This window comes from Cyprinodon tularosa, unplaced genomic scaffold, assembly GCF_016077235.1.
Source record: "Cyprinodon tularosa strain WSP-4 unplaced genomic scaffold, ASM1607723v1 ctg694, whole genome shotgun sequence".
NCBI classification, from domain to species: domain Eukaryota; kingdom Metazoa; phylum Chordata; class Actinopteri; order Cyprinodontiformes; family Cyprinodontidae; genus Cyprinodon; species Cyprinodon tularosa.
Window position 1 is genome coordinate 183,373 of NW_024039445.1, and position 26,349 is coordinate 209,721.

At 37.5% G+C, this 26,349-nt stretch overlaps 1 protein-coding gene across 8 annotated transcripts in view; it reads left to right on the forward strand.

The window, feature by feature from the left end:
* arhgef1b (Rho guanine nucleotide exchange factor (GEF) 1b) overlaps nucleotides 1–26,349 on the forward strand; it is a 65,501-nt gene that overhangs the window by 19,754 nt on the left and 19,398 nt on the right. For 3 of the 8 annotated variants that reach the window (XM_038268127.1, XM_038268129.1, XM_038268133.1), the window contains exons 2-12: nucleotides 8,949–9,035; nucleotides 9,142–9,255; nucleotides 12,011–12,109; nucleotides 15,773–15,815; nucleotides 15,945–16,050; nucleotides 17,492–17,632; nucleotides 20,975–21,004; nucleotides 22,841–22,943; nucleotides 23,093–23,162; nucleotides 24,390–24,416; nucleotides 24,834–25,004. In XM_038268127.1, coding sequence (XP_038124055.1) covers nucleotides 8,985–9,035; nucleotides 9,142–9,255; nucleotides 12,011–12,109; nucleotides 15,773–15,815; nucleotides 15,945–16,050; nucleotides 17,492–17,632; nucleotides 20,975–21,004; nucleotides 22,841–22,943; nucleotides 23,093–23,162; nucleotides 24,390–24,416; nucleotides 24,834–25,004 — 955 coding nt within the window. In that variant the 5' untranslated portion in view covers nucleotides 8,949–8,984. Of the gene's footprint in view, nucleotides 1–8,948; nucleotides 9,036–9,141; nucleotides 9,256–12,010; nucleotides 12,110–15,772; nucleotides 15,816–15,944; nucleotides 16,051–17,491; nucleotides 17,633–20,530; nucleotides 20,889–20,974; nucleotides 21,005–22,840; nucleotides 22,944–23,092; nucleotides 23,163–24,389; nucleotides 24,417–24,833; nucleotides 25,005–26,349 lie in introns of those variants that run through there. The other 5 variants (XM_038268130.1, XM_038268128.1, XM_038268131.1 and 2 more) reach the window with 5 other exon arrangements.

Here is a 26,349-nt window from a genome sequence, read left to right on the forward strand (position 1 = left end):
CTGGTTTAGCAGCAGCAGCAGCAATGGTAGGAATCCCCTGGTCACTGCTAATGAGCCTCTTTGGCCTGATGAATAAGCCAGATAAGCAGCAGCGGTGGTACAGGCTGTCTGAGCTACAGGCCTTAACTGCTGCTCTATTTTTGGACGGTGCAGTCACAGCTGGTTTCAGTCACAACTTCGGACATATTTTAGAGAGTAAAAGATATGAAAATGAAAGGAAGTTTCTTTTTAGGGTATTGTTTTGATATCAAACATTAAGCAGGGAGAGAAGAAATGATAGGAAAGTATGTACGAAACCTGCCAGAAAGCAAATTAAATATTCTACTAATGCATTAAAATTGAGCAAACATTTACAACCTTGAATAAAAAGCAGTGTCTTTATTTAGGCATTTAAAAGCAGGTGGACGCCTGCCATTTCTAACAGTAAGATGGTTATTCCTAAAAGCCTGAAAAGCCCCTAAGCTACAGTAAATTAAGAGGAGCACTATATCTCTTCAAGTTAGAGTGTGTTACAGTCTGCTAATCATATCATCCCGGGATAGTTGGGCCTTTTTCGAGAGACTTGCTACTAATACAGGTGGACTGGGAGTTTTCTACAGGCTGTCTTGGTTAACATCGACTGAATCCGTCTGCAAGTTGTTGCTGTCAATTTCAGAACCACTGCTTAGGGCTCAAACATTGGTAAACATCCGCTTATATAATACAGAAAAAAGGGAAGTGGGGCTGTGGGGATCCTTCCACGTCCAGGATTAGCTCTGTCTGTGAGAATGATCCACTTCTTTTACCTATCCCATTCATGTACCTTCAAAAATATCTATGACTACACAGTCAAATCATATTAAACACTTGCACTCATATCTCATTGTTGGCAGATTTCGGATGGTTTCATCTAGATCTGCCCTGCATAAAGCTGTAACATATAATAATTTTACAAAATGCAGCAGTCTTTTCAGGTATTTCCCACTCCAAGGCTTATTTTGTATCATAATTAATTTTTGGAAAAACTTAAAACTTCCACAGCTTGCTTTGCTCAAGCTTGAACACTTTTTCATCTTGGGCTGTACTTCCACTTTTTCTGTTGGTGTGTGCATGCCTCTGGTTAGAGCCAAAATGAGGCAATAAACGGGGCTCAGCTTTGTTGCTGACGGTCCTTTTTATAAGAACTTTCCTTGTGGGTTCAATGACCAAGGTAGCTGCCAAACGCCTCTACCATCATAATGGTCTGGTACCAGTTTGCTGCACTCCTCCTTCACTCACTTGTTGAAGTGATTGCCTCTTAATTCAGAGGTATGATCCTCTATCGTCACCAGAATCCAGACCTCTCCTACTGAGTGTTGGGTGCTGCAGAAAACACCGATTGGGTAAGACAAGGCTTGACTCCTCCCCTTTTTCCTGACCGCAACGGTTTTACCTTAACTTCTAGTTTCACAATGGCCATGGTGTTAACGTAATCGTCGATGCAACAGTGACAGAGTTGTCATTAGCTTGCTCTGAACGTAGTGGGGATATTTAAAGCTAAAAGCTGCCGCTGTCCTGTCTTAAAGAGGCAGTTGCTTGTTCTAGTTTGTCTCTGTATAGTATGAGACCCCAGGTTGTTTGTTATGGGAGAAAGAATGCTCTTATAAAGACCAGTTGTCACAGAACACATACTCCTACCAGCGACTCCACACTCATATGTGCCTAGTCTTACCTCACACACACACACACAAAGGCAAACACGCATGATGGCTATCATTAGATTGATGCCACCTGACACTTAGTTTGTAGTGGAATGTGATGGGAGGGAGGGGCAGGGGTCAGCTGCCCACTCTCAGGAGCTCCAGCGTTGATCTCTGCTCTTGTGGGACACTTTGTTTTTATACTGTTTTCATGCTGCATGAGCCAGGAGCAGCCTTCACGGTGTAGAGCTATGCCATCATTCATGTAATTGAAAGGGGATGCAAAGAGGGTCTGCTCATTTTTGGAAACTCACACTGTCTCCATCTGTTGCCTGAACCGTGCCATATGCTGGAATGCACCACAGGGTTTGGTTTAGTTAGAGCAGGAGCAGCCGTTCTGTAGTCCTGCACGGCTAGAAGGAGGCGGACCTTCTCTTCCCTCTGACTAAACACCATCAGCTTCCCACGCTATTTTGCCTTGAACACCTGAATTTATTGCATATTTACTGAGGAAGAATAACAAATAAGACACAAAAAAACAGGACAAAACAACATGCTTGTATTTTTTAAGGTTTTCAAAGTTTTTACATTAAAATTCGTTTTTTTTTTCCCCTGCTGGAGTCACATTTTGACCAGGGTTGGACTTTCACGTTCGGCTAAAGATCTAAAAGAAACGGTGTCATTGAAAAGATGTGTTTAATGATTTTTAAGGTTTTCAAAGATAAAAAGACGCCATAGATGATTGCTAGTTTCTTTAGCAGAAAAAAAAAGTGTTAAGGCTAAGTTAAGAGTTTGTTTGTAGATATTCAGAGGTAAACAACATGACTTGCTATTACTGAAGCAGAAAAATTGTATTTGTTGTTTACACTGCATTGGTGTTTGGTTGCCATAGCAAATTCTGATTTCCCTTTATGTAGTATAAACATGTATATTTAAAATATTGAAAATGCTTTTCTCTATTCTTCACGTCATCTATTTATTCAGGGAACAGATGGGATGTTGCACCCTGTGTTTCAGAGAGAATCCGCTGTAAAACTAAATAACGATAATCAGAAGTTGTCCCCTTTATTTTCACCAGTAGTTCTTATTTGATATTAGACAGAAAGGGAAACAGGGTAGAGTGAGGAAGACGTGCAAGATAGCAAATGTCCCTGGGTCAGGATTTAAATCCAGGATAGCTACATTGAGGACTAGACCTTTGTTTGCAAGTCTCGCTGCTGTGGCAACGCTATTGCAGCCCAGAGGTTGTCACGGTACGCCAGTTTAGCTAGCGTTGTTAAAACAGCAGCCTCTGTATTTATTCCTAGAGAACCTGTTCCTTTAACAGAGTAGAGTGACCAATAATCAAAGCTGTGTGCGGTATGATGATCATAAAACACTGCTGGGATGCAGTGTTCACCCCATATGGTTCCTCTGAGCACCAAACTATGTTAGAGAATTTGAAAAAACAATAAATTACAAATACGCTGATTGAAACAATTTAGTAGCAGCCCTGTTGTTGAGAAACTGCAGCCAAAAAGCATTTAGCCTTTCAAGCTGCTGTGTGTCCTCAGTGGCGACAGTATGTTCAGCGTTGTGTTTGTGGAGGAGGGCAGATGTGCAGTCTTTGCTGTCACCAGTCTGTGACTCTGTGTTTAGCTAACCCCTCCTACACATGCTGCTCCCGCGCTGGCCTTGGTGAACCTGCAGCCCACTGTATACAGTCATGAATGAACACATTTTCTCTTTCTGGCTTCCAGTTCAACTTTCTATCTCCCATCCTGGCAGGTCTGTTTAGCTGAGGCGCAGGAAGAGCTCACCATGACCCTGAAGCTCATAACAGAACAGCCGCAATGCTGCACAAACGCAACGTGCCTATCATTGGATTTTACTGGGCCACCATTTCCAATCAGAAATTAAGACGATTATTAGTTCCTTCTGAATAGGCACCCATCCATTTTAATAGTCAAACCTGTCCAATATACACTATATTGCCAAAAGTATTTGCTCACCTGCCTTGACTCACATATGAGCTTAAGTGACATCCCGTTCCTAATCCATAGGGTTCAATATGACGTCGGTCCACCCTTTGCAGCTAGAACAGCTTCAACTCTTCTGGGAAGGCTGTCCACAAGGTTTAGGAGTGTGTTTATGGGAATTTTTGACCATTCTTCCAGAAGCGCATTTGTGAGGTCGCACACTGATGTTGGACGAGAAGGCCTGGCTCTCAGTCTCCGCTCTAATTCATCCCAAAGGTGTTCTATCGGGTTGAGGTCAGGACTCTGTGCAGGCCAGTCAAGTTCATCCACACCAGACTCTGTCATCCATGTCTTTATGGACCTTGCTTTGTGCACTGGTGCACAGTCATGTTGGAAGAGGAAGGGGCCAGCTCCAAACTGTTCCCACAAAGTTGGGAGCATGGAATTGTCCAAAATGTCTTGGTATGCTGAAGCATTCAGAGTTCCTTTCACTGGAACTAAGGGGCCAAGCCCAGCTCCTGAAAAACAACCTCACACCATAATCCCCCCTCCACCAAACTTTACACTTGGCACAATGCAGTCAGACAAGTACCGTTCTCCTGGCAACCGCCAAACCCAGACCCGTCCATCAGATTGCCAGATGGAGAAGCGCGATTCGTCACTCCAGAGAACGCGTCTCCACTGCTCTAGAGTCCAGTGGCGGCGTGCTTTACACCACCGCATCCGACGCTTTGCATTGCACTTGGTGATGTATGGCTTGGATGCAGCTGCTCGACCATGGAAACCCATTCCATGAAGCTCTCTGCGCACTGTTCTTGAGCTAATCTGAAGGCCACATGAAGTTTGGAGGTCTGTAGTGATTGACTCTGCAGAAAGTTGGCGACCTCTTCGCACTATGCGCGTCAGCATCCGCTGACCCCGCTCCGTCAGTTTACGTGGCCTACCTCTTCGTGGCTGAGTTGCTGTCGTTCCCAAACACTTCCATTTTCTTATAATACAGCTGACAGTTGACTGTGGAATATTTAGGAGCGAGGAAATTTCACGACTGGATTTGTTGCACAGGTGGCATCCTATCACAGTTCCACGCTGGAATTCACTGAGCTCCTGAGAGCGACCCATTCTTTCACAAATGTTTGTAAAAACAGTCTGCATGCCTAGGTGCTTGAATTTATACACCTGTGGCCATGGAAGTGATTGGAACACCTGATTCCAATAATTTGGATGGGTGAGCAAATACTTTTGGCAATATAGTGTATGTCTGATTTTGCTTTGTAGCATAAACTAAGAGGCAGGCATCAGGAAATACTTCCTCTGTTAAGTTATGGACATGGTAGCCAGCGATGCTTTGGTAATGGACCGTATCAAAGTAAAATCCATGTGGATCTTAGCAAAACATTACCCAAAGTATCATACCGCCCAAACCAGTTATGCTTCTCCCCAGTGTATCCTGGTCCCACATGAGGAAACTGATCCTCCATAACGGAGAAGATGGCTGACTGATCAGACCAGACTACCTTCTTCCTTTGCCAAGTGCCCTATTTCTGATGCTAACCTGCCCATGTCTGGTTCTTTCAGCGGTGGACATGGTTTCAGCACGGGTACCTTCATTGTTCTGTAGAAATGCTGCTCCCTCATTCACTGTTCTATGTCATTTCATTTTAATCAGAATCAGCATAAACCTCTTTAATAAATGAAGCTAAAGAAGCTCAGCTGTTAAATCAGACACTATGGGCTTAGCCTCACTCCCCACGTTCCTCAGTGAAATTTGGCTCCATCATTGTTTGTTACTTGGACAACTTTTGATAAATCTGAAGCATTCCAGACCAAGACCACATAGTAGGAGCTCAGGTTTTGAAGATCTCCTCACTCAGTCATGAAGCTAGTAAACTCTAGAATGTAAATCCTCCTGCTTGCCCATGTTTCCTGTTTGTAACACATTATCCTTTTAGGCCCAAATGTTCACTTGCTGGTCTTCTCTTCAGCTCAGCTGCTGCAGCGTTTGTTACAAGAAGTTCCAGTTTGTATTCTGCAGGACAGATTACCTAATCACTTAAATAAGCCCTGGCCTTTTAGAAAGTAACACAACCTTCTTAGTTTTTAGATGTGCAGCAGCAAACTTGATTACAGAGCTGATGAAGCAATAGAGTGAAACTATTATAACACAATGGTCATTAAGATGCAGGATATGGTCTTTTATTTTCTTCTTTAGTGTGTATCTATCTATGCCATGTGTGTTTTTAGAAATATTAAAAAGTAAACCTGTTCTCAATTACAATTCTGCTAAGAAGCAGCTTTTTTAAGAGTTTGTTAAAGGACAGTATTTCCAGAATTGTCCTGGGGAAATCTCCAGAATTTCCCCATTATGGGACAACAAAGGGATTTCTATTCTATTCTATTCTATTCTATTCTATTCTATTCTATTCTATTCTATTCTGCTCTGTTCTGTTCTATTCTATTCTATTATTTTATATTATATTATTTGCTTAAAATTAGCAAATAAAAGCACAAATCAAGTTTAGTATCAACATCTTTCATATTTTTACTTTACAGCCGTTGGAACTTTTCAGTATAGTGTAGCTTGTCCTAAACATTATTTAGAATCATAATATCAACTAAAGTTTTAAACAAGTTATTTACAGGGTCATTTATAGATTGATCGCAATTAATTTTATTTTACCGCAAAACCATATACTGAAAAAATAAACAGCCTTTTCAATTAGATTCTTGAATAAATAAACCTATGAGCACATTAATACACATTTGTTGTTTTGAGTTAATTCTTTGGGTTGTTCAACCCTCAGATTGGTTGAAAGTTGTAGGGCTGAAACACTTAAAGGGATTAATCATGATTAATTGGTTATTCATATAATGGTCAACTAATTTAGTAATTGGTTATTCTTTAAATGTAGCATAGAGACTCTAAAAACGTGCTATTCACCATAAAAGCAACCAACCAGAGCAGTAATTATACCAAAATTGTAAAAACAAACTTAACATTTTGTATTCAAGATTAAAAAAAAAAGTCTGTTAAAATGCTCTATCCAGAACTCCTTAGGTGGATTAGTTTCAGCTTCAACTGGATTTTAAGGAACCTTCTGCTGCCTGATTATTAGTCGATAAATCGAAAAATCAATCAACAGATTAATCCATTACAGAATAATAATTAGTTGCTGCCCTAGAAAGTTGTAATAATTGAACTTTGTTTTTGTTTTTTTAAACCCTGATATCTCCTTCCACATCTTTTAGAAGTGTGAACAGTACATTAATTGAAGCACATTTCAATTGAATATGGTTGAAATGAATAGAAGCCATGCATAGAATATATCCTTTAACATTTGCTGTAAACAGAAGCTCCATTTCTAAAAGTTACAGCAGAACTTGAACAGTATAGCTATGCATAAAGCATTGCTTTTCAAACCTTAACATTTGGTGCAGTTAAATCATATCAATCGCTGAGGCTGCTTTTCCCAGTTACTAAGACAAACAATCCATGTTGCAACCCACTTAACCAGGAAGTTGTTTAGTTTTTGTTTTCGTCTACATACTTCTGTTGGCTTTAATACTCGTCATCGGGTGCGGTATGTGCTGGCTGGTGAATTTGTGCCACAACAGTTTACGCTAACCTTAGCATTGCAAACATCTGTGTTCCTCCAAACATGAGTTGCACTGAGATGGTTTTTAAGCTTAAATACCCCCAGTAGTGGACCAACACTTGTAATGCTACTTGTGTGTCAGATTTACGGTGTGCAAGAAACAGTAAATACAAAGGTTCATAATCTGTATTTATTATGTGTTAAAATAAGTACATTTAAGAGCTTTATTTCTCCGCCATGGAGGTTATGTTTTTAAGTAAGTTTGTGTGTTTGTGTACTGGACAATTTGAAAATTTCATTAATTATCAGAGGTGTCCCTTATGCTAAGAAACAATTTATTAAATGTTGAAGAGGCTCCAGATCATGATCTGGATACAGGAATTTTTTTAAAGATTCTCTACCATTGTATGATGGGGATATTTGTTGAAATATTTGACGAAACATGCAGTTCCCCACTATACCAGAGGGTGGCAGCAGTGACTATTTACAGCCTCAGCCTCGGACTCAAAAAGTCAGGAGGAATTCTATTGAAGAGAAAAACACAAGAAAAGGGAATATTGTTGGACTGTTAGCAGGATAAATGGAAACTTATGAACATATTTTATGGAAATTCTTTACCAGAGGTGCGCCTCATGCCAAGGAACAAGTAACTTAAATTCGGTAATGATCCAGATCATGTGCAAGTTTTAGCTATAGAGTTACAATTTGGGACAAGTTAGCTTTTTTATGTGTTAAAGTCAACGAAGATTATCAAGATTAACATTTTGCAAAATCTAGATTGTACTCATTAGGTTAAGGGACAGTATTTTCCCCAGAATACCTCTACCTGCATAATAAATGAAAAAAATCTTTTAAAAACTAAATTTTGTACTTAATCTGGGCAACATAGAGTATTATTATTATTTTTTTATAATCTTAAAGCATTTAAAGTCTGACTACGAAAGCTAAGACAAGGAATTCTGTCCTTTCTAGGCCGTGTGCATATCCCCCCCACCCACCCCTTTTCTTTAAAGCATCCCCCACTTCTCACACTGTGCCCACTGTAGTCATTCCCTGTCCTACAGTTTACCTTTTTCATGTGTGTTTGGGTGTTCCCTGCTGGCGGCTGTGGGTCTGTGGCCTTCAGGGGACTGAATACAGGAGCTGTGTTTTATTTGTGTGTTTTGGGGCAGGGGAAGTGGTGCAGGGTGTAAAGGGTGGAGGTGGGTTTGTCATATGTTCTAAAGCATTTTTTTTTCTCCCCTATTCATTGATTTCAAAGACAAGGGCTGGCCTAAAGCTTTATGAAATCATTGCCATTTTTAGATGCGAGAGCTTACGTCATGCTGTCTACAACAGAGCTCTCTGTTAGGTTGTAGATTGAGGAAGAATTTACTGTTGCTCAATTTGAAGTCACAGCTGTTCCCTCCTGAGCTCAGCTGCTAACCTAAATGTCCCAGCATAAAAGCTGCAGGTATCTTTACAGCTTATTGATGCTGGGTCTAAAAAATGCTCCTGGAATTATTGTTCCCTTTAGTTAATCTATGTTCAGACTTATCACTGATTTCTGCTTTGTGTACGTGACTTGCAGTGAGACAGTTTACTTTATTCAGACTCTAATCTGGTTTACTGCTGACCTCTGCTTAGCCAGGGATCTATGGAATCAATAGAATCAGGGTTAGGGTAGAAATGTGTAATGAAGTTTATAATATTAGCTAATCTTTTGTTTAATCCGACTTTCTCCCTCTGCCTCTCCACAGCGGGGTTAGTTTGGAGCTCAACGCTCTGAGCCAGCCATGAGCATCATCGGGGCCGAAGACGAGGACTTTGAGAATGATTTAGCAGACGTGAGTAAAGCAGGAGGGGAAACGTACAAATATATTGAGTTTAGATGGTACCTCACAAGTTTTTAATTCTGTTATTTTTCTCTCGGCGTCTCTTTGTTGGTTGCAGCCAGCAGATGACAAATGTCCGTATTTCGACAACATCGAGACATTGAAGAAACGGCCGACTCACCTGCTGGTCTTCATGCAGCATGTCATTCTGCAGTTCGATCCCACACCCTTGGTGAGGACTTCATAATTTTCATTCTTTTTGAAATCTGAAAGACTTCTCACTATGAGGTCTGACTATCACACAGGGATTTTTATAGTTTAATAATTTCCATCCCCATTTTTTTTATGATTTGTTTTGTTTTAAAAATGTTTGTGTGTGTTTAGTAGTGTTAGGTATGCAACAATACAGACAGTAAAATGATAGATAGATAGACAGACAGTCAGTCAGTCAGTCAGTCAGTCAGTCAGTCATTTGTGCTAAATCCTCCTTACATTTGCTGCCTGGCTGTGGGTAATTTGATCAAAAAATATTGACTCCAAAATGTCGTTCTAGATAACTGTTAAAGGTAGTCCAATTAAAAAAGGCCTAAAATGTCCGTGCCTTTTTTTTGTTAAAGAAATATTTCAGTAAAAATCTTTATGTAGTAAAAGGAAGGAGGTGTATTAAAAAAATACATTAAGGGTCACTAAATATATAATCCATAACCTAATAATCACAAGTTCATATTCTTCTTTTTATCAGTATTCTATTATTATAATACCTATTATTTTTAAAATATACATTTGTTAAATGTTTAATTATTTTAATTGATCAAGAGGATTTTAATGTTTATAAAATATGTAATTTAAACAGGTAAAAACTAATTCATCTTAGGGAATCACAATATTAGAATTTTGACTGATATCCTATAAAATAAAGATATTTTATAACTTAAAGGTATAGTGGAGGATGTTCTTTTTAAGGGTGGATCATTAAAATAAGTGGTCCTCCTAATTGTCAATCATTCTTGTGATATGTTTACGTGCTCGTCCCCATTTTCACTTACAGGTCGTGAGTCTGACATAGTGGAAAAATTACTGATCTTTTTTTGGAAAGTAAGCTTGTAAGAGTGATGCTCTTGCATCACGAGGACGAGGAGAGCGTGCAGGAGGAAAAATGGGCTTGTGCATGATGCTTTGACTCGTGTTTAGTAGGAGTTCCCTCTCGGGAGCAGTTATAGGGTTGTGCATGTGCACCTTTTTTTTTTAAAGTGGAGTGGGCGGGTCTTTAAAAAATGATTGCGAAAATCCTCCACTATACCTTTAATTGGCCAATAACTGTTACTGATATTTGTCTAAAAAAAAATTCACGCATCTAAAATTTTATCTCTGTGGCAGAGTCACAGTATCAACTGGGTCCACTTTACCCACTGGAGCTGTAGGCAAAATTATTACTAATTATCCACATAAACAGTGGCTTTAATATTTGTGAATTATATTGGTGGAATATCCAATACTCAACACTGATACAATGCTGCTGATATTATGATTTCCTAATTGGCTTGATACCCCTAAGTGACATATAATAGGACACCTTTATTCTAATATAATTATTTAAAGTTTAATATTAAACCCATCTGAAACTGTAGGATGGAAACTGAAGAACAGTTTCTGTTTTTCTGTAATAAACCTGGCCATTTAAAATGGTGTTAAGTTGGATTACTTGATAAGGTTTAAAAAATTTTTCTTCCAGTTATTGGTTGGGATTTCACAATCCGGTATTAATATTGGATATTCGTCCGATATTAGCCAAAAAACTAAATTTGATTTCAACATACAACTACATTGGATTTTATTGGCCGGCATCTAAAATCTCTGATATTTTCATGCTGAAAGAAAAACTGTGCTTCTGTTAAAGGTTTCTGTAACTCATTGGATAATTTTACATGGGTTAGTTGTTTTTATAGCTTTTGTTGTTGACTTTTGTTTCCTGTTTTAAAGACCTATTGGGTCAATGTCATCATCTTATCAGAAATGAAAACCTTCTATCAGGAAACACATAGTTATTGGCATTCTTCATTTAATTATGCTTTATTACAAAATACATTTTATTGTTGTCCATCCTTTGTCTTATCGTTCATTCTGTATTTATCACTTATTTCATTTTCTGACAGTCTTCTAATGCTCTCAGGAATATCCGACCCCAAATTTGTAACACGCCGTCCTCAGAAATCCCATCTGCCTCACCTTCTCTCTACCAAGAATGTAGAGGAATTTACACTGCAGGCTAAACACACAAATACCTGCTTTAGTGCAGCCTTTTCTTTTTTATTCTGAGTTACTGTGGGGAAAAAGCTGGACTCTCCAGTAAAGATCCTCTGTCTTTGGATATAAGTGGCTTTTTCTTCCTCAGGGGCTTTTTAATGAACTGAAATCAAATCATGTTTGTTCTTTTTTTTTAAGTCTTCCTCTTTAAAGCTTCTCCCCTCAAATGAATCCAGTCATGCCCAAAATGTGCCCTGGTTTAACTTTTTCATTTTGGCCCATGATTTTTCCTCATGACCTGCAAAGAATAAAGGCAGCGTTTGCTCACCTTTGACTCTTTAATATTTGGTGAAAATCTATTGCCAGGAGGCAGGTTCAGTTCAATAATTCAATCCTACATTTGAGGATTCGATTCTGAAGAAGAGGACTAACCTTTACTGAGTTTTCAGCAGACTGATGAAATGTTCTTTTCAGTGTTAGGAAAACTTGTCCTCCCAGATTGACAGCAGAGGTTCTTTTGAACTATTCTGCATGAAAAGAAAGTGAATCCAGTTTTCAAGAAGGTTTCTGTTGCAAATGACCACAGATTTCACTTCCCATAACCACGATTACCATGATATCCATTAAACAGCAGCCACCCAGCCAGCTGTCACTCTTTTTCATCTTTACCTCCACCATTCATTTGTTTGGCTTTGTCCATACTTCCTTTTTTTCGTAATATTTAACTTTTTTTTCATCCACAGCTGTGTTATCTCCATGCCGACATTGTAAAGAACCTCAATGCTAGAGACACCAAGAAACAGTTTCCTGACTTCTACAATAACTTCTTGGAGAAGGGTGCAGTAAGTAGAAGGTTACACTCTTTCTTAAAAAAAAAAAAATATATAAATATCAAGCAGGATGAAATTAGATTTAAAAGAAAAACTATAGAATAACTGAACACTACCAGAACTAATCAAAAATGAAGTGATTTTTGATCAAAATTAAATGAGATACTTTAATTGTCAGCGCTTATTGTAGCTTCACTTTGTAAGGTGTATTACTGCAGTTTTACATTTTAAACGCAGTGGCGGACAAGCGTTTCATTTGTCTCATTATCTGGTAATGACCATTTATTAAGCAACTGTAAGAATAACTCAAAAAAAAAAATAATCAAGTTAAAGAAAACACAGAAGTTGAAACCTCACTAATTATTAAAGTAGATCTGGGTGAACATGGCCTGTGAGCATCAGAGCTGCTTTATTTGGTTTATTAAGGATGTTTAATTGGCTCTTTAATACGAGGCTAGCGCTCCAAATGCAGGATGTTGGCTAACAGTTGGATCAGCAGTGATCCAAAACAGGATTATGGGAAAAATCATTAATATTTTCCATTAAATTACAGCATCTATTTTTGGTTTAATGGGACATTGATTTGTTTCATTCAAACAACTGTTAGTGGTGTAAAATGGGCTGAACTACTGTGGTCTACGTTTGTTTCTAATCAGTTTTTTCCGATGCATTTTTTTGGTATTTTCTTTGACGATCTCTAGAGGACTTTGCTTTTTCTTGTTTATGAATGCTGCTTATAATTCATACCAAAAATACTGGCTGTTTAAGAATACCAGTGGGGAGAATGGTCACATATCTAAGTATTTTTAAAAAACAAAAAAATATATTCTGAGAATTTATCCAAGAAGCCTGAGGTCTTTCTGCATGGTGGGTCTCCTCCTGTTCCTCCAGTACCTCCTAGTTTCCAGCAATCTGCAGGTCAGGTTACTTGGTCTCTATAGACGGATCCTTAGGAGCCGGTATGTGTGTGAATTGTTGATTTTTCCTCGAAATCTGTGTCCCCCTATTTGTTAGCAAAGCATAGTATTATCAGTCAATCTGATGGTTAAGAAGTAAAGCACAGGTTTGTTCCTCATTCAGCTGTCTGCATTAGATTGTTCTGCTGCGGAAGCATTGCTGAATTAAAGGAATTCACTCAGTCATTTTTCTTTTGAAGTAATTTAGAGCTTAACCTCGACTTTACATATTATATAGATTCACTTTGCAGTCATTATTACAGCTTACAGCTCTAAGGAAGTTAAGGTGTAATTGAAAAGTTGGGAGTGAGGGAAAATGTAAAGTTATTGTATCGCTGCCATAGCTTTATGAAGCTACTCCTGAACCAGAGACGATGTCTAAAGCACTTAGACTGGATCTTAAAGAAAAGGATCATTCTGTGCTACATTTGGAAATCAAGGTCCCAAGATTTGAATGGAATAGTAAAAATGCATCGAATCCACGTTGTTAGGCATGCACAGTTCAGTACATGGACAATTCAAAGTGCGTTAAATGAATTAGAAAATAAAATAGAAAAAAAAAATGAAAGCAAATAAAGATAAAAATAATGTGTCAAACAAATAACACAATTGGACCTCAACCTTAAACTAATAATGCCCCAGTTAACGGTTCAACTTCAGCTGTCAAAGGCAGCTCTATACAAATTAGTTTTTAAATTTGACTTAAAAAAACTCAGGCTTTCAACCTTTTTACAAATTTCTAGGATTTTTTTCCAGACAAGTGAAGCAAAGGAACTAACAGATCCAGTGAGCAGTTTTCCCAGTCAGTGGTCATTCAGGGTGCTGCTGGTTTCAGTCCTCTGTGGTTTTTTCAGTCCAAAGTCAGCACAGCTGTCTACCAGGACATTTTAGAGCTCTTCCTGCTTCCCTCCGCTCATAAGCCTAATGTAGATTTTATTTCCCAGGAGTTCTTAGCACTTTTTCGCTCTGTTATTTTGTTCTCTCATTTAATATGATCCCCTTTTGTAAAATAAAATGTTTGATTTTCATTGTTTAAGAATTATAATCAATCCAAGAAATCATGAGTCCATTTTTGAAATCTCTCCATTCCTGTGTAATCAATCAGTGAGTTTCACTTTACAACCATGTACATAGGTGTTTAGATGCACCTGCAATATCCTGAGCTGATAAGAGACGAGAACACAGTGTGACCATGAGTTTGTTTGCAGCTCGGCCGTGTGTCATCTTTGTTTGCTCTACCTGGTCTCAATCAAAGCAGCTCTCCTCAGTATCTCTGTGGTTTCCTGCATCTTTCCTCTGCACTCCTGGCGTGTCTCACTGCCTCCTCAGATGTCTCTGTCACTGTGCATGTCAGTCAACAGTGCTCTGCTCTCGCTCTCTTTAAGGCTTTCGTCAATGCCTCAACTTCCTGTCAGGATCGTGGGAAAAGTCCCACAGGAGGAATTTTTAGTCATAGATCTACTTAAGAAGAAGAGTAAATAAATAAAAGCAGCTATGCTCTGGTCCAAAGCATTTAAAGTTAGACTAGGTAGTTATTTCTACATCAATGAAGGAGTTTTGTGACTCCTATCTGGGATATTATTGTTTTCTTCAAAATGTAGTTTATTTTTTACTGCTGGTGTTGAAATGACCCCTGGTGGAGAAAGACAGCAACTGCGCCATACTGTTTTACTCAGATACAGCTAAGGTTATTCAAATCTTAGTTCTAGGGCTTTAATTTGCACAAAACTGAATCTTTCCAGGTTGCAAATTATTAAATCCAATCTGAGGGTTGAAAAGATCTTCAGTCCAGAACAGGGGACTATTTTGGTAACTGGGAAAGAGGGGACTTCTATTTCTGCTAATTTGAAAAATTCCAAAAGCCCAATTTAACCTTTACCTTTAGGCTGTGTTACCATAGTATCACTGAAAATTCTCATTTATATAAATTCAAAATAAATTGCCAAAAGGGGACCTGGATCTCTGACCGTTGCTTACATATCAAAGTGGGGACCTCCTCCAAATAAAGGAAAAAGGTTTTGTAAGACTTTGTAATATTTTGCTACTGTAGGTTAGATTGCTTTTTATTTTACTGTCTAAAACCCAATAAGTTCATATGTCGAGATACATAATGCCTTTGAATCAATGCTGGGTATATGGTTTCTTTTTTTTTATGTCATTTGATCAAAATCTACATAGTTTGAACTCCAATGTGAAAAAAACCCTAAGAATACGCACATACAGACACACAGAGTATGTTCAACCGAGTCATTATTTATCTAAAATAAAGCAAAATTCTCAAAACCTTGTAGAAATTGAAGTATAGTAGGTCAGTGAAAAGTGGGTTTTCATTGCTCAACCTTTTTATAGAAATCTAGTGTTAGAATGTCAAAACCAGTCGGTACGTTTCCGCAGCCGATGACCTGCATAGTGTCTTTATTTACTGTATACTAAGATAAGCTGGACCTGGCAGTTTACTCGACTGACTAGTGTGAGAAGGACTGAGACAAGGAGAATTATGTTAAAACTGCTTCTGTCCTAAAAACCTTGTTGGGTGATTATGCAAGTGGTATTTAAAGAGCCTTTAAAAGGTCATAAACATGAGAAAAATACAAATCTTTTGAATTAAAGAGGGTTAACCTTATAATTGCTATGAATCTCCATTAATATGTAATAAAGCCATCTTATAGCTGATGATCTTCAAGATCTTCTCAGTAACATTTGCTTTTTTGCATTTCAGATTCTCAGAGTTTCAATGCCAACCAGTTTATCCTTTGAACTGGGTAGGTCATATTTTGGAAAAATATATATATATATATTATTGATTGTACAAATGGTTGGTTTGTTTTATCTTTGGTTTTTTCCATTGTGGACGTGCCAATTCTAAGAATTTGTAATTTTCCCTTTCCAAGATCGGACTCGTCCAGAATTGCTGTCAGATGACACCCAAAGACGTTACGCTGCAGAAGTGCAGAAATGTCAAGCGGCGGAGGTGGCCAAACAGCTGGAGGATTTCAGGTGCAGTTCTCACAGTTCAATCACTGAAGACAGACAGATTTTACCCTCCATCCCAAAGGATGCTCAGCTTTAACTGTTTGAGAGTTTTCAGGTTATCGACTCCTAGTGGGAAATTTCACACTTAAAAAACACAATTCAGAAGCAGCAACATTACCTGACAGTGTTGTATCTTTTTACTGTAGGATCTGAAGTGCAATGAAAATCAATTAGTGACATTGTTTCCTTCAAAATCATATTTTACACATGTGGCTCATTTCATACAGATTTTTTTCCTCTTAGTAAATAAAAAGTGTAACAGTTGTTGTTGTTTTTACAAAGCTTTTCTTTGTCTGAAACTTAAAAATTCACAGTTTAAATGAAAAGAAACCAGGACAGAAGAAATGTGTAGAGGGTCTAACATTTCTTGCTGTACTGTATGAAGATCTGTTGGTCAGCAGTTATTATTTTCCTTATTGCCCTGCTAATGTATGTTTTTTTTTTTTTTTTTTTTTTTCGTGGCTGTAGCACAAAGTGATGAAACTCATTTGTTGCATCCAGTTTCAGCCATTAGTAGCCTTTTCATCTGTATCTAGGGATTTTAAAGCTCTTTGTCCTGCATTTCATGTTTTCTTTTCTCCAAACATTTTCTTCCGACATAGAAGGAAAATGCCCTTTGCAGCAGCACTGTATCCCATGTGAACAGTAATCATTTAAATCTGTTTTTGAGTTGTGTACTTTTATGACAGTTAAACTCACTTATGATATGCATGAACAAATATTTAGTTATTTCATTGAATTTTCAGAACAAACATGCATTTTTGCACAACATGACAGTTTTTTTTTTATTTCAATCAAAACTAAATGACTGAATACTATTTTCTGTTGGTCAGTTCAGCCATTTTATGTTCATATTTTTTCTTCTTGGTGGAAAAACATCTACATTTATACTACATAAGCCAGGAGTGTCCAAACTTTTAGCTCACAAAATCCAAAATGGTCAAATCTGCTGTACTTGCAGGCCAAATATCTTGATTTTTATTAACTATAATATCAAAATAAATATGTCTTTTTTTGCGACTTTAAGAATAAACTGAAAATTGTAATATATTTCAACAAAATTTTAAGATTTTGTTTTAGCAAATGTATGTAAAAAGTCATTGTTGATCCTAAACTTAGAAAAGGTTTTCTTTGTTTCTACAGGGAAAAAAAAACAAACTAGTACCAGACAAAGACGTTATGATGTACCTTATAATTTACAACAGATTTTTAACAATAACTAAATAGAATACGTCTGAGGGTCTTTTTATAATATGTTGTTAAATTGATGTGTTAAACTCTTGAGTCAAAACTTAATAGTTTGTCTTTTTCATATCTCCCGGTGCTGTGTTCAGTACTTAAGCTTTCTGTATATTTTTTGGCAACAATTTCCCTTTACCATCTCCTGTTACTGTGTCCTATACAGGCAGAAAAGGATGATGGGTATGACCCAGTGCGAGGAGCAGGTGATGGATGTTGAAAGTCACTATCCCACTGACCGCGTCCCGATGGACATGAAGGAGAAATCTGTGGCCGAGAATCTGCTGGAGAAGATGTATGATTCACAGTAAGTGGTATTTCCTGTTCTTTATCAGAAGCAACTTCACAGGCTGAAGTCTTATTCATGTCCTGCCAAGACAAACAGTTAAGGCACATATTCCAGTAGATGTGAACAAACAAAGTCTCTAATCTATGAGTGTGAATTAATGCCTTAATTGTTGTGGGGATTCTTATAAAGCGGTGTCTGGACAGAAAAGAAGTTTTCTGTTGCAGTTACTGACCCAAAGCTGCACAGACAAGCATTTTAAAATATGCATGAAGATATCCACGGATCATTTCTTTAACAGTGATTTAACTTGTTAAAAAAATCACAACAGTTATTTTTAAACCTGATGAGAGCTCAGGAAACTTCTACCAAATGGTTCTTTATTGTTTATAAAGGAGCTAAAATCTCTCAAAACACCTGCTGGTCTTCTAATGTCCCAAATCTTTAGCAGTTCTGCTTGAAATGTTGCTCTTGAAACATCTTAAAAAACTACTATTTAATTGCAGCTGATTTTTTAACATGTCACATTTACTTAATGACATACAGAGTAGTGGGAGTGATGGTTGCTCATTAGGCTCCATCTAAACAAGACGTTTCCTAACTCATATTTAAAGACGCTCTCAGTGGCTCTCAGTGTGATAACTATTTTAATCACTACTGCATCCTTCTGTAGAATTTTCGTATGTTTAGTTTTATTAGGACCTAGTTTTTATTACATGAATCCTATCAGAATGTCAAAGCTGCCAAACGTGTCTGTCTTCTTAGAGTTAATGCTCTTTTAATAGCGTGTCATGTTGTCAATTTTCTCCACCTGTGTGGAGTATAGAGTACCTTACTGCTGCCCCTCCCCTACATGTTACTTTGCACTTTCGGTCAACCTTTGCTATTTCCCAACAGGAAAAACATTACACTTTTATAGGTTTCCCATCTTGGCTGTTTATGGTTGCCAACAAACCAGCAGCATTTCTGATCAGCAGCCAAGTTCAGAACCCACCCCTGCCTGTTGTCTGACCTTTTAATCACTCATTATCATCCCAGTGTTTCGCTGCAAAGAACTTAACAAACACGTATTTTGAACTTGACCAAAAGCACTTTAAGCACTAGGAATACATTTAGGGGTTTGTCTTTAACATTTTGTTTTTATTTGAGGAAAGTTACATGGAAGCTTTAGATTACTAAAGTAACATAATGGGCAATTAAAGTAGGGTAGATGGTTGTCGCAAGATCAAAACTTTTTTTTTTTTTTTTACTGACAGCGGCAACGTTACTTCTGGTGAAGTCTCCCCCTTTTCTCTTGTCCTTACAAAATTCCTGCACATTATGATCTAAAAGAAACAGGGAAAATTATAAATCTAACACAATGGAAAAGCTGGCTGTCACACGCGGCAACCAAACCCAGACATTCTGGGACAACCGACCACAACGGATTTTTTTTCTCCTAAAAGCTAAGCTAACGGCTACATTTTGTAGTGTGGCTAAGACAAAATCCGTTTCAAATGTATCTTTGACTTCACAGGTTTTGAAGACATTGAATATAAGCTAATACAAATAATGTTTAAAATATTACAGGGCTTTTATTTAAAAATGTGAACACATTTTTTATGGCAAACAATATCAGATCTTCTAACCCCGAAACCACTTACCCCCTTTTTTTTTTTTTTTGCACTCTTTGCTGGATGAAATGATATTGCTGACAACCAACCCTGCTTTCTCTTAAGTGTTTAAAAAATACTAGACTATATGCATTAAAAATTACTAAAATAGGAAGGAGAAACAAAAGGGTGGAAGAACAGAAAGAGGAGAAGAGAGATGCAAGGATAGAAGAAAAAAAGGAAGGAATGATGAGGTGGGGAAGAGAAGGAGCAATAAGGAGTAAGAAAATGTTATATATATATTTATACTCAGTATTGCCTAATGACAATATTTTTAAAAGCTAATTTTCTAATAGTAAAAACTGAGTTAATTTTTGGATTATCTTTTCTTCTGCTGAGAAACCCCGTAGTTACTCCAACTGTGTCTACGTTAAATGCATGTAAAGAATGAAACATCAAGCACAGTGGGGAATCCAGCAGCAAACTGAAGGAAAAAGAAGGTCTTGGGGTGAGAGAGTTGGCAAGAGATCTGCAACGGAAGCACAGCAAAAAAACGTGAAAAGGAAATGAGAAGGCAGAGGGGAAAAGATGGAGGCAGCAGTGCCACGTTGGCAGGATGGCTCTTGCTGGAGTTCTGCCAACTCTCTGTGTGTTGGGCTGTATGCACAGCAAGGGAGACAGAGAGGGGGAGAGCAACAGATCGGGAAGATTAGTGCAGCATAACTTCTGTGCAACGAGCGTATTTAAAGAAAGGAAGGAGAAAGTTGTCCTCGGGGCTCACGCCCATCAACCGTTTTTTCTTCTGTTCAAGAAGCAGCTCAGAGAGGGAAAGAAGAGGCCATGGAAAGTCTAGAGGATGTTGTTACTCCTTTCTGGAGAAAGGAGAAGGAAGTAGAAATGAAAGGAAATCCAGTGTTCACACTCCACTGCCACCCTGGGAAAACAGACACAGTGATAATGGACTTCATAGACATTAGAATTCAGCTTCAGACTCTCATCACTGTTGGCTGCCAACGGATCCGGTCAGCATTACTCTATTCATCCATCTCCCTACAACCATCTTGATCACCCTCCACACACATACACACAAACCTCCCTCTTTCATAGTGACCTCTGCCCATTTGTAGCTCATTGGTCTCTGTGGGAATAGAAAGTGGGTAAGCCAGATATTTGATTGGATAATGCAGGGAAATCCCGGTGAAACCCCTCCCAGTCTTTATGTTCATCTCACAACATGAGTATCAAATGTCTACAGTCTTGCCTGCTTGTTGCATCAGACAAAACATAGTTAAATAGACCCTTTCTGCTGCGTTGGAGCATTCCAGATTTGAGATTTTCTTATTGCAGACTCTTTATAGGAGAAGAAACGGCATCATATATTAAGAGACAATAGATCTAGTTTGCATTCGTTTTGCACAATTTAGGTATAAGAACAGACGCAGTTGAACTGTTGGATGCTTTTCATTTTGCATTTTGGATCTTTTTTTTTTTGTTTTTCTTTTTGGTTCATTTATTTGCGCAAACTTTAGAATATGATCAAAAGCTTAAACTCTAAACAGAACGAGCAGATAGTTAACTTTGAGTTGCAGCAAGAAAAGCTTAGTCACTTTAAATTCCACCGGCCCAAAACAGAACTGATAAAAAGTCGAGCGAGCGAACGGAAAAATGCTACTTAAAAAGAAGAGGTAAGCTTGGTGCACTGTGATTGAATGCAGTTTCTGTTTTCCCACCTTAGTTGATAATTCATTGATATTTATTTCTTCTGTTTTAGACTTACCTTTGTCCCGGATGAGGAAAAATGGTGAGTTACTCAGCATCACTTCAGTCTGAAAAGTTTTCTTTTTCTTTTTTTTTGTCTTTGCATGTCATCCCTGCATGCTTAGTTTGATTGTGGCCTAACCACAAGGTTGTTGCAGATGCTTTCAACCAACCAAATCTCTAATAATAAAGTTATTCTTGCAGGAGAGTTATTAACTAGATAATGGACAACAAACCTTTATCTTCTGAGTTTTGTTTGATTTTTAAATATGGGTTGGACAAAAACAGATTATTTTAAAATGCCCTGCATGCTTTCGCACCTTTACTTTAACCATGAGAGTTTTTCTCCTTTATTTCGAAATGCTTCTGTTGATGCGACTGTTATTGAAGTCCTTGAATTGTATGTTGGTTTCTAACATGAGGCTGCTCTGTTGTGTTCTCCTCCCCCGACCCTCCTCCTTCATTCAAATATCTCCTCCTTTGTTTTTTTGCATGAGCTTTTTCTCCTCTTCCCACTTTTCTAAGCCCCTCCTCTACATAGTTTTTCTTTCCCATTCCTTTATCAATTTACATTTTTAATTTTTTTGCAATTTAGTCTAGATTTGTTGTTTTGTTTATTGAATGACTTTCAACAAGAGACACTGCTCAGTTTTGAGCAAGCCTCTGCTTTTTATTAAACTTTATTCTAGAGTATTCTCCCAAGAATAAGTTTTGTTAAAAGAACTAATAATGTTGCGTTGCAAAGGCAAACCTCCTGGATTGTGCTCAATAATCCTGCTTTCCATCTGACATCCAGAAAAACAGCATCAATAACAAACAGCTGCTTATTTTTATGATAGGAATTTATGCTTGATCAGCAGTAGCGGATGTTTAAGAAACTGCCACCTGCCATTCAATAGCTTTACTTGTAGCATGTGTCTATATACCATATGGTGGCAGCTGTCAAACACCAGCTGTCTTAGAGACTCCACTCCCTCAATGGTTTTAAAAGAACTCTCATCCAACGAGAAGCAAATTCAGGCTTTCCTAAACCACAATTTAATGTCCAAACATGATTCTAATAAATGCAACTAAAAATGTAAATAATGATTTTCATTATTTTGCATATACACATTAAAATTAACTAGATATTACTAACTTAACAGTATTATGCAGAAGGTTTAATCCAACTTAAATGGTTTTTTTTTTTTTTAGATCTGTGTGAACCAACTTTGAAATGGTTTAAAAAAAAACTTTATCAGTAATGCTGAAGATAGATTGAAGTAGTACAAAAAGTCCTGGCTCATTGAAGGTAGAAAATATAAGAAATGAGGTCCTTAATTAGTTTAGTTGAAAATGCAGCTTTCCATTGAAAGAGACAGTCAACATTTAAAACACAGTTGATAACTTTTTTTTTTAGCCGATTAGCATAGTTAGCCCTATAAACTGTAAACAGTGCTCCCTGTATGTGCATGTAGTGGAGATCTGGACCCCGTGGGAAGGAAACAAAACACTTAAATATGATGTGAACCTGAGATGTATGGAGAGCCACAAAATGATATATTCCATGAATGAACCATATGAACCATTAATAAAATTCCTATTAAATAGTTAAATATACCACTTATTTGTTTACTTTGTTATGACATGTTGCCATTAAATGATTACAAAATATAATTTTATTAATCTTTATTTTTATTGCACCTAATTATTTTATTTGATATGAGTTGATGTATTTGATAAATATAGTATGAAATCATTTTTAAAGGGTTTCGCCTGGTCTTCTGATCTCCTGATTTCTTTAAGGAGCATCAAGTAGGAATGGCCAGGAAGAGGAGCCCTGTAGAAAATGTGCTATAACTTCTTTTTAAATGACAACTGCCTTTAATATTCCTTCTAGCCAAGCCATCTTCTCTGCAGTGGCGTCTTACATGAAGCACCTTGAAGTGAAAAACAGGGCAGGTGATAGTAAGAAGTCCAAACGAGGCTTTCCATGGATTAAGGTAAGATATCCTTATCAATGCAGAAAGAAAACATCCTTTCCCAGTATGATAATATTAAATGAACCAAAACTGGGCTAGAGACACTATATTTTGCAGGCCTTTTTATTTTTTCACCTCAGATTTGTGTTTTCACTCCTGTTTAATCTCAGCAGAAGAATCATGATCCTCCAAAGCAACGGACTCGGGGCTTCCATGTTCCTAACTGGATAGCAGGCGGTGGTAAAACATATTCTTTTCCCTTTGGCACATTCTTTTAAAGTCATTTCCATTTAATATTATTTTGGAACTTTTGAGATTGTATGAAAATGTATGAAATGAATATATGCCATCTACAAAAGTGTAAAACTAACACATGATTTAGAATTATTATGGAGCTGTGTGTTGTTACGAGAAAGTTTCTCATTCTTGCGAGATACCGGTAGTTCTAAAAATGAGATAACTTTCTCATAAACACGGTATAAGTAGCTTATAAAAAAGATTGTTTTTTTTTTGTTTTTTTTTACCTAGATTATCTTTTCCTGGTTTTTATCCATTTAACACCTAACTGCCACAATCCAAGACCTCAAATAATTCACCTTGTAGATTTATAACCTACCAAATTTATTAAGCGCTAAACAATGTTTTATTAAAAAAAAAAAACATTAATGGGGAATATTTTCCATTTGCCAAAGTTTATTCATCGTTATTTACTTATATTGGTCGTCATCATTAAACCAACAAACAAAAAGAAAACTTTTGAGAACACTCAAGTCCTGAAGGTTTTGATGACTACCTTGTCTAACCTGGTGTATTTTGTGTTCTCTACTGTCTACTGCACAGACTTACTTTTGATCAATCAATAATTTTTAATTTTCCATGGACTTTTATCAGTCCCATTTTCTCACATTTCCAGCACCTCTGAGCAGGAAGCCAGGGTGTGCAGGACTTTGTTCACTATTTACTATATGATAAAATAAAAATAAAGAAAATAAAAATATATATATATATATATATATATATATATATAGTCATGATAATTGTGGCTTTACTAGCTGTACTATTTAGCAATATAGCTAACAAATTTATCCAGCAAAAAGCTCACATGAGGTGATAACATCCATTATTCAGTGACTGAATTTGTCTCTGTCTTGAAATAACGATCTTCTTGCAAATTTTTCCGTTTGTCATCACACTTCATTCCACCAAGGCAGTCAAATATCTGATTTCATGCAATAAAGTTTCTCTTTAAATGAGAAACCTTCTTGTTCTTTTGAGACAATTATCTTGTTGTTTTAATGTGATACAGCTCCATAATACATTTAGATAATGTGTCAGCTCTACGCTTGCCAATAAGTATATCATTTGCTTGAATTATGCTGTATTAGAGACATTAGGAAATATTTTTTATCTCTTGATTTGTATTGTCTGCATATAAGAACCTTGCCTTCCCCTTTTTTCCTGTTGCAGTCGAAGTCAAACCAAAAGAGTCTGAAGGTACTCTTGTTCAGAGTCCACCTGCATTTTTATCTGTAGATTTATTACAACCCTACTAATCACTGTATCAGCATGTCTGCATGTTCTTAATCAAATGACCAGAAGGTGTGGGTGCATTGTATTTCACCTGACTTTGTTTGAGTGGATATTCATTTGTGGTATTTGTGGTGTCCTTTGGAAACTCACATGGAATGTTTAAGCAGCTTACTTGAGTCAAACTAACCATCTCATCCTTAGCAGGAGCACTGATTGCACCAAACCCCTTTTAACTGTTTGCTTGTCTCAAAGTCTTTTCTGTTTGTCTGTGATTTATTTGTTGTTGTTTTTTTTTCTAAATTGGGTGCTTTGGGGTTATGGCTTTCTGAAGCTGGGTTGTAAGTTCAACTGTCAAAAAGAAGCCTATTTCTTCTTCTACAGGGGAAAAAGATAATAAAGGAAGGGAATCTAAAGGTTCTCTCCGAGCTGAAACTCCAGCTCCTTCGATCAGAAAACCTGAAGGCTCACCTTCGGTGCCTAACGTGGAGCCCCCTGGATCTCCAGGCAACATCTTGAACATCCACAACAATGCAGAGCCTTCTCCGATTGATGGTAAAGCTGTAAATTTATACAGACACTGAAAACTCAGGAAATTTGACAAGTATATAAATATATATATATATATATATATATATATATATATATATATATATATATATATATATATATATATATGTGTGTGTGTATATGTATATATGTATGTATATGTATAATGTGTATATGTATGTATATGTATAATGTGTTTCAAGGAAAGCTGCTAGTTATAGCAGAAAGAACATCACATTTCCCAAAGGGATGATAGCACGTGATTTAATTCAATTCAGATTATTTATATAGCGCCAATTCACAACACATTATCTCGAGACACTTTACAATTCAACAGGAACATATAGTCAATCTGATTCAAAGTTTTCTATCTAAGGAAAACCAGTTGATTGACTCATTGACTCGATGGCAATCCTTCACACTAAGCATGCTTGTAGCGACAGTGGAGAGGAAAAACTCAGTTTTAACAGGTAGAAACCTCCAGCAGAACCAGGCTCAGTGTAAGCAGCCATCTGCCGAGGTCGACTAGGGTTCAGGAAGACAGAAGCTGACATACATTTAGAAGCAGCGATACAAAAGGCAACTGTAAACCAGCTCCATAGGCGGCCCCCGTCCAGGAAACACACAGCCAGCCAGACGAGGTCCGAGCCAGCTCCCATGTCAGAGGATGAAGAGAGCACATCTAGCCAGTCACAGAAACAGGACTACACTGAAAAACAGGCAGCTCTCGAACATCTATAAACAAAGGTGTTGATGGCAGCAGCACAGCTGATATTTCTCTCCAGAATGGAGTCACAGCCAAACAGGAACAGACCAGATGAAGCTACTATGAGAAAAAGCAGAGAGAGCATAGAGATAGAACTAACAAATTCTGCAGTGGGAGAATAGAGATAGAATGAAGCAGAATGATTAAAAAGGGGTCCCAATGTCCTCTAGCAGTCTTAGCCTATAGCAGCATAACTATAGAGATACCTCAGGATAACCTGAGCCACTCTAACTATACGCTTCATCAAAAAGGAAAGTTTTAAGCCTACCCTTAAAAGTAGACACGAACTAAAACTGGTAGTTGGTTCCACAGGAGATGTGATGAGGATGCTCTGGTCAGATTCAAGCCTTGAGTTCAACTTTTTACTTCAAACAGTTACATTTTGGTTTATTTTAAACAATATTATATCTTGAAAAAGTTCATCACGTCTTGCCTTTCATATCAGAAAAAGAAAGTTATTTAGATTCTTTACTCATTGAGTGAAAAATGTCAAGCTTAGATGATTCCAGCTTATGGAAAATGAAAACCCAAACTTTTCTTACCGCTCTCGATGAACATGCTTAAATTCAGCTCCCTGTAAGCAAG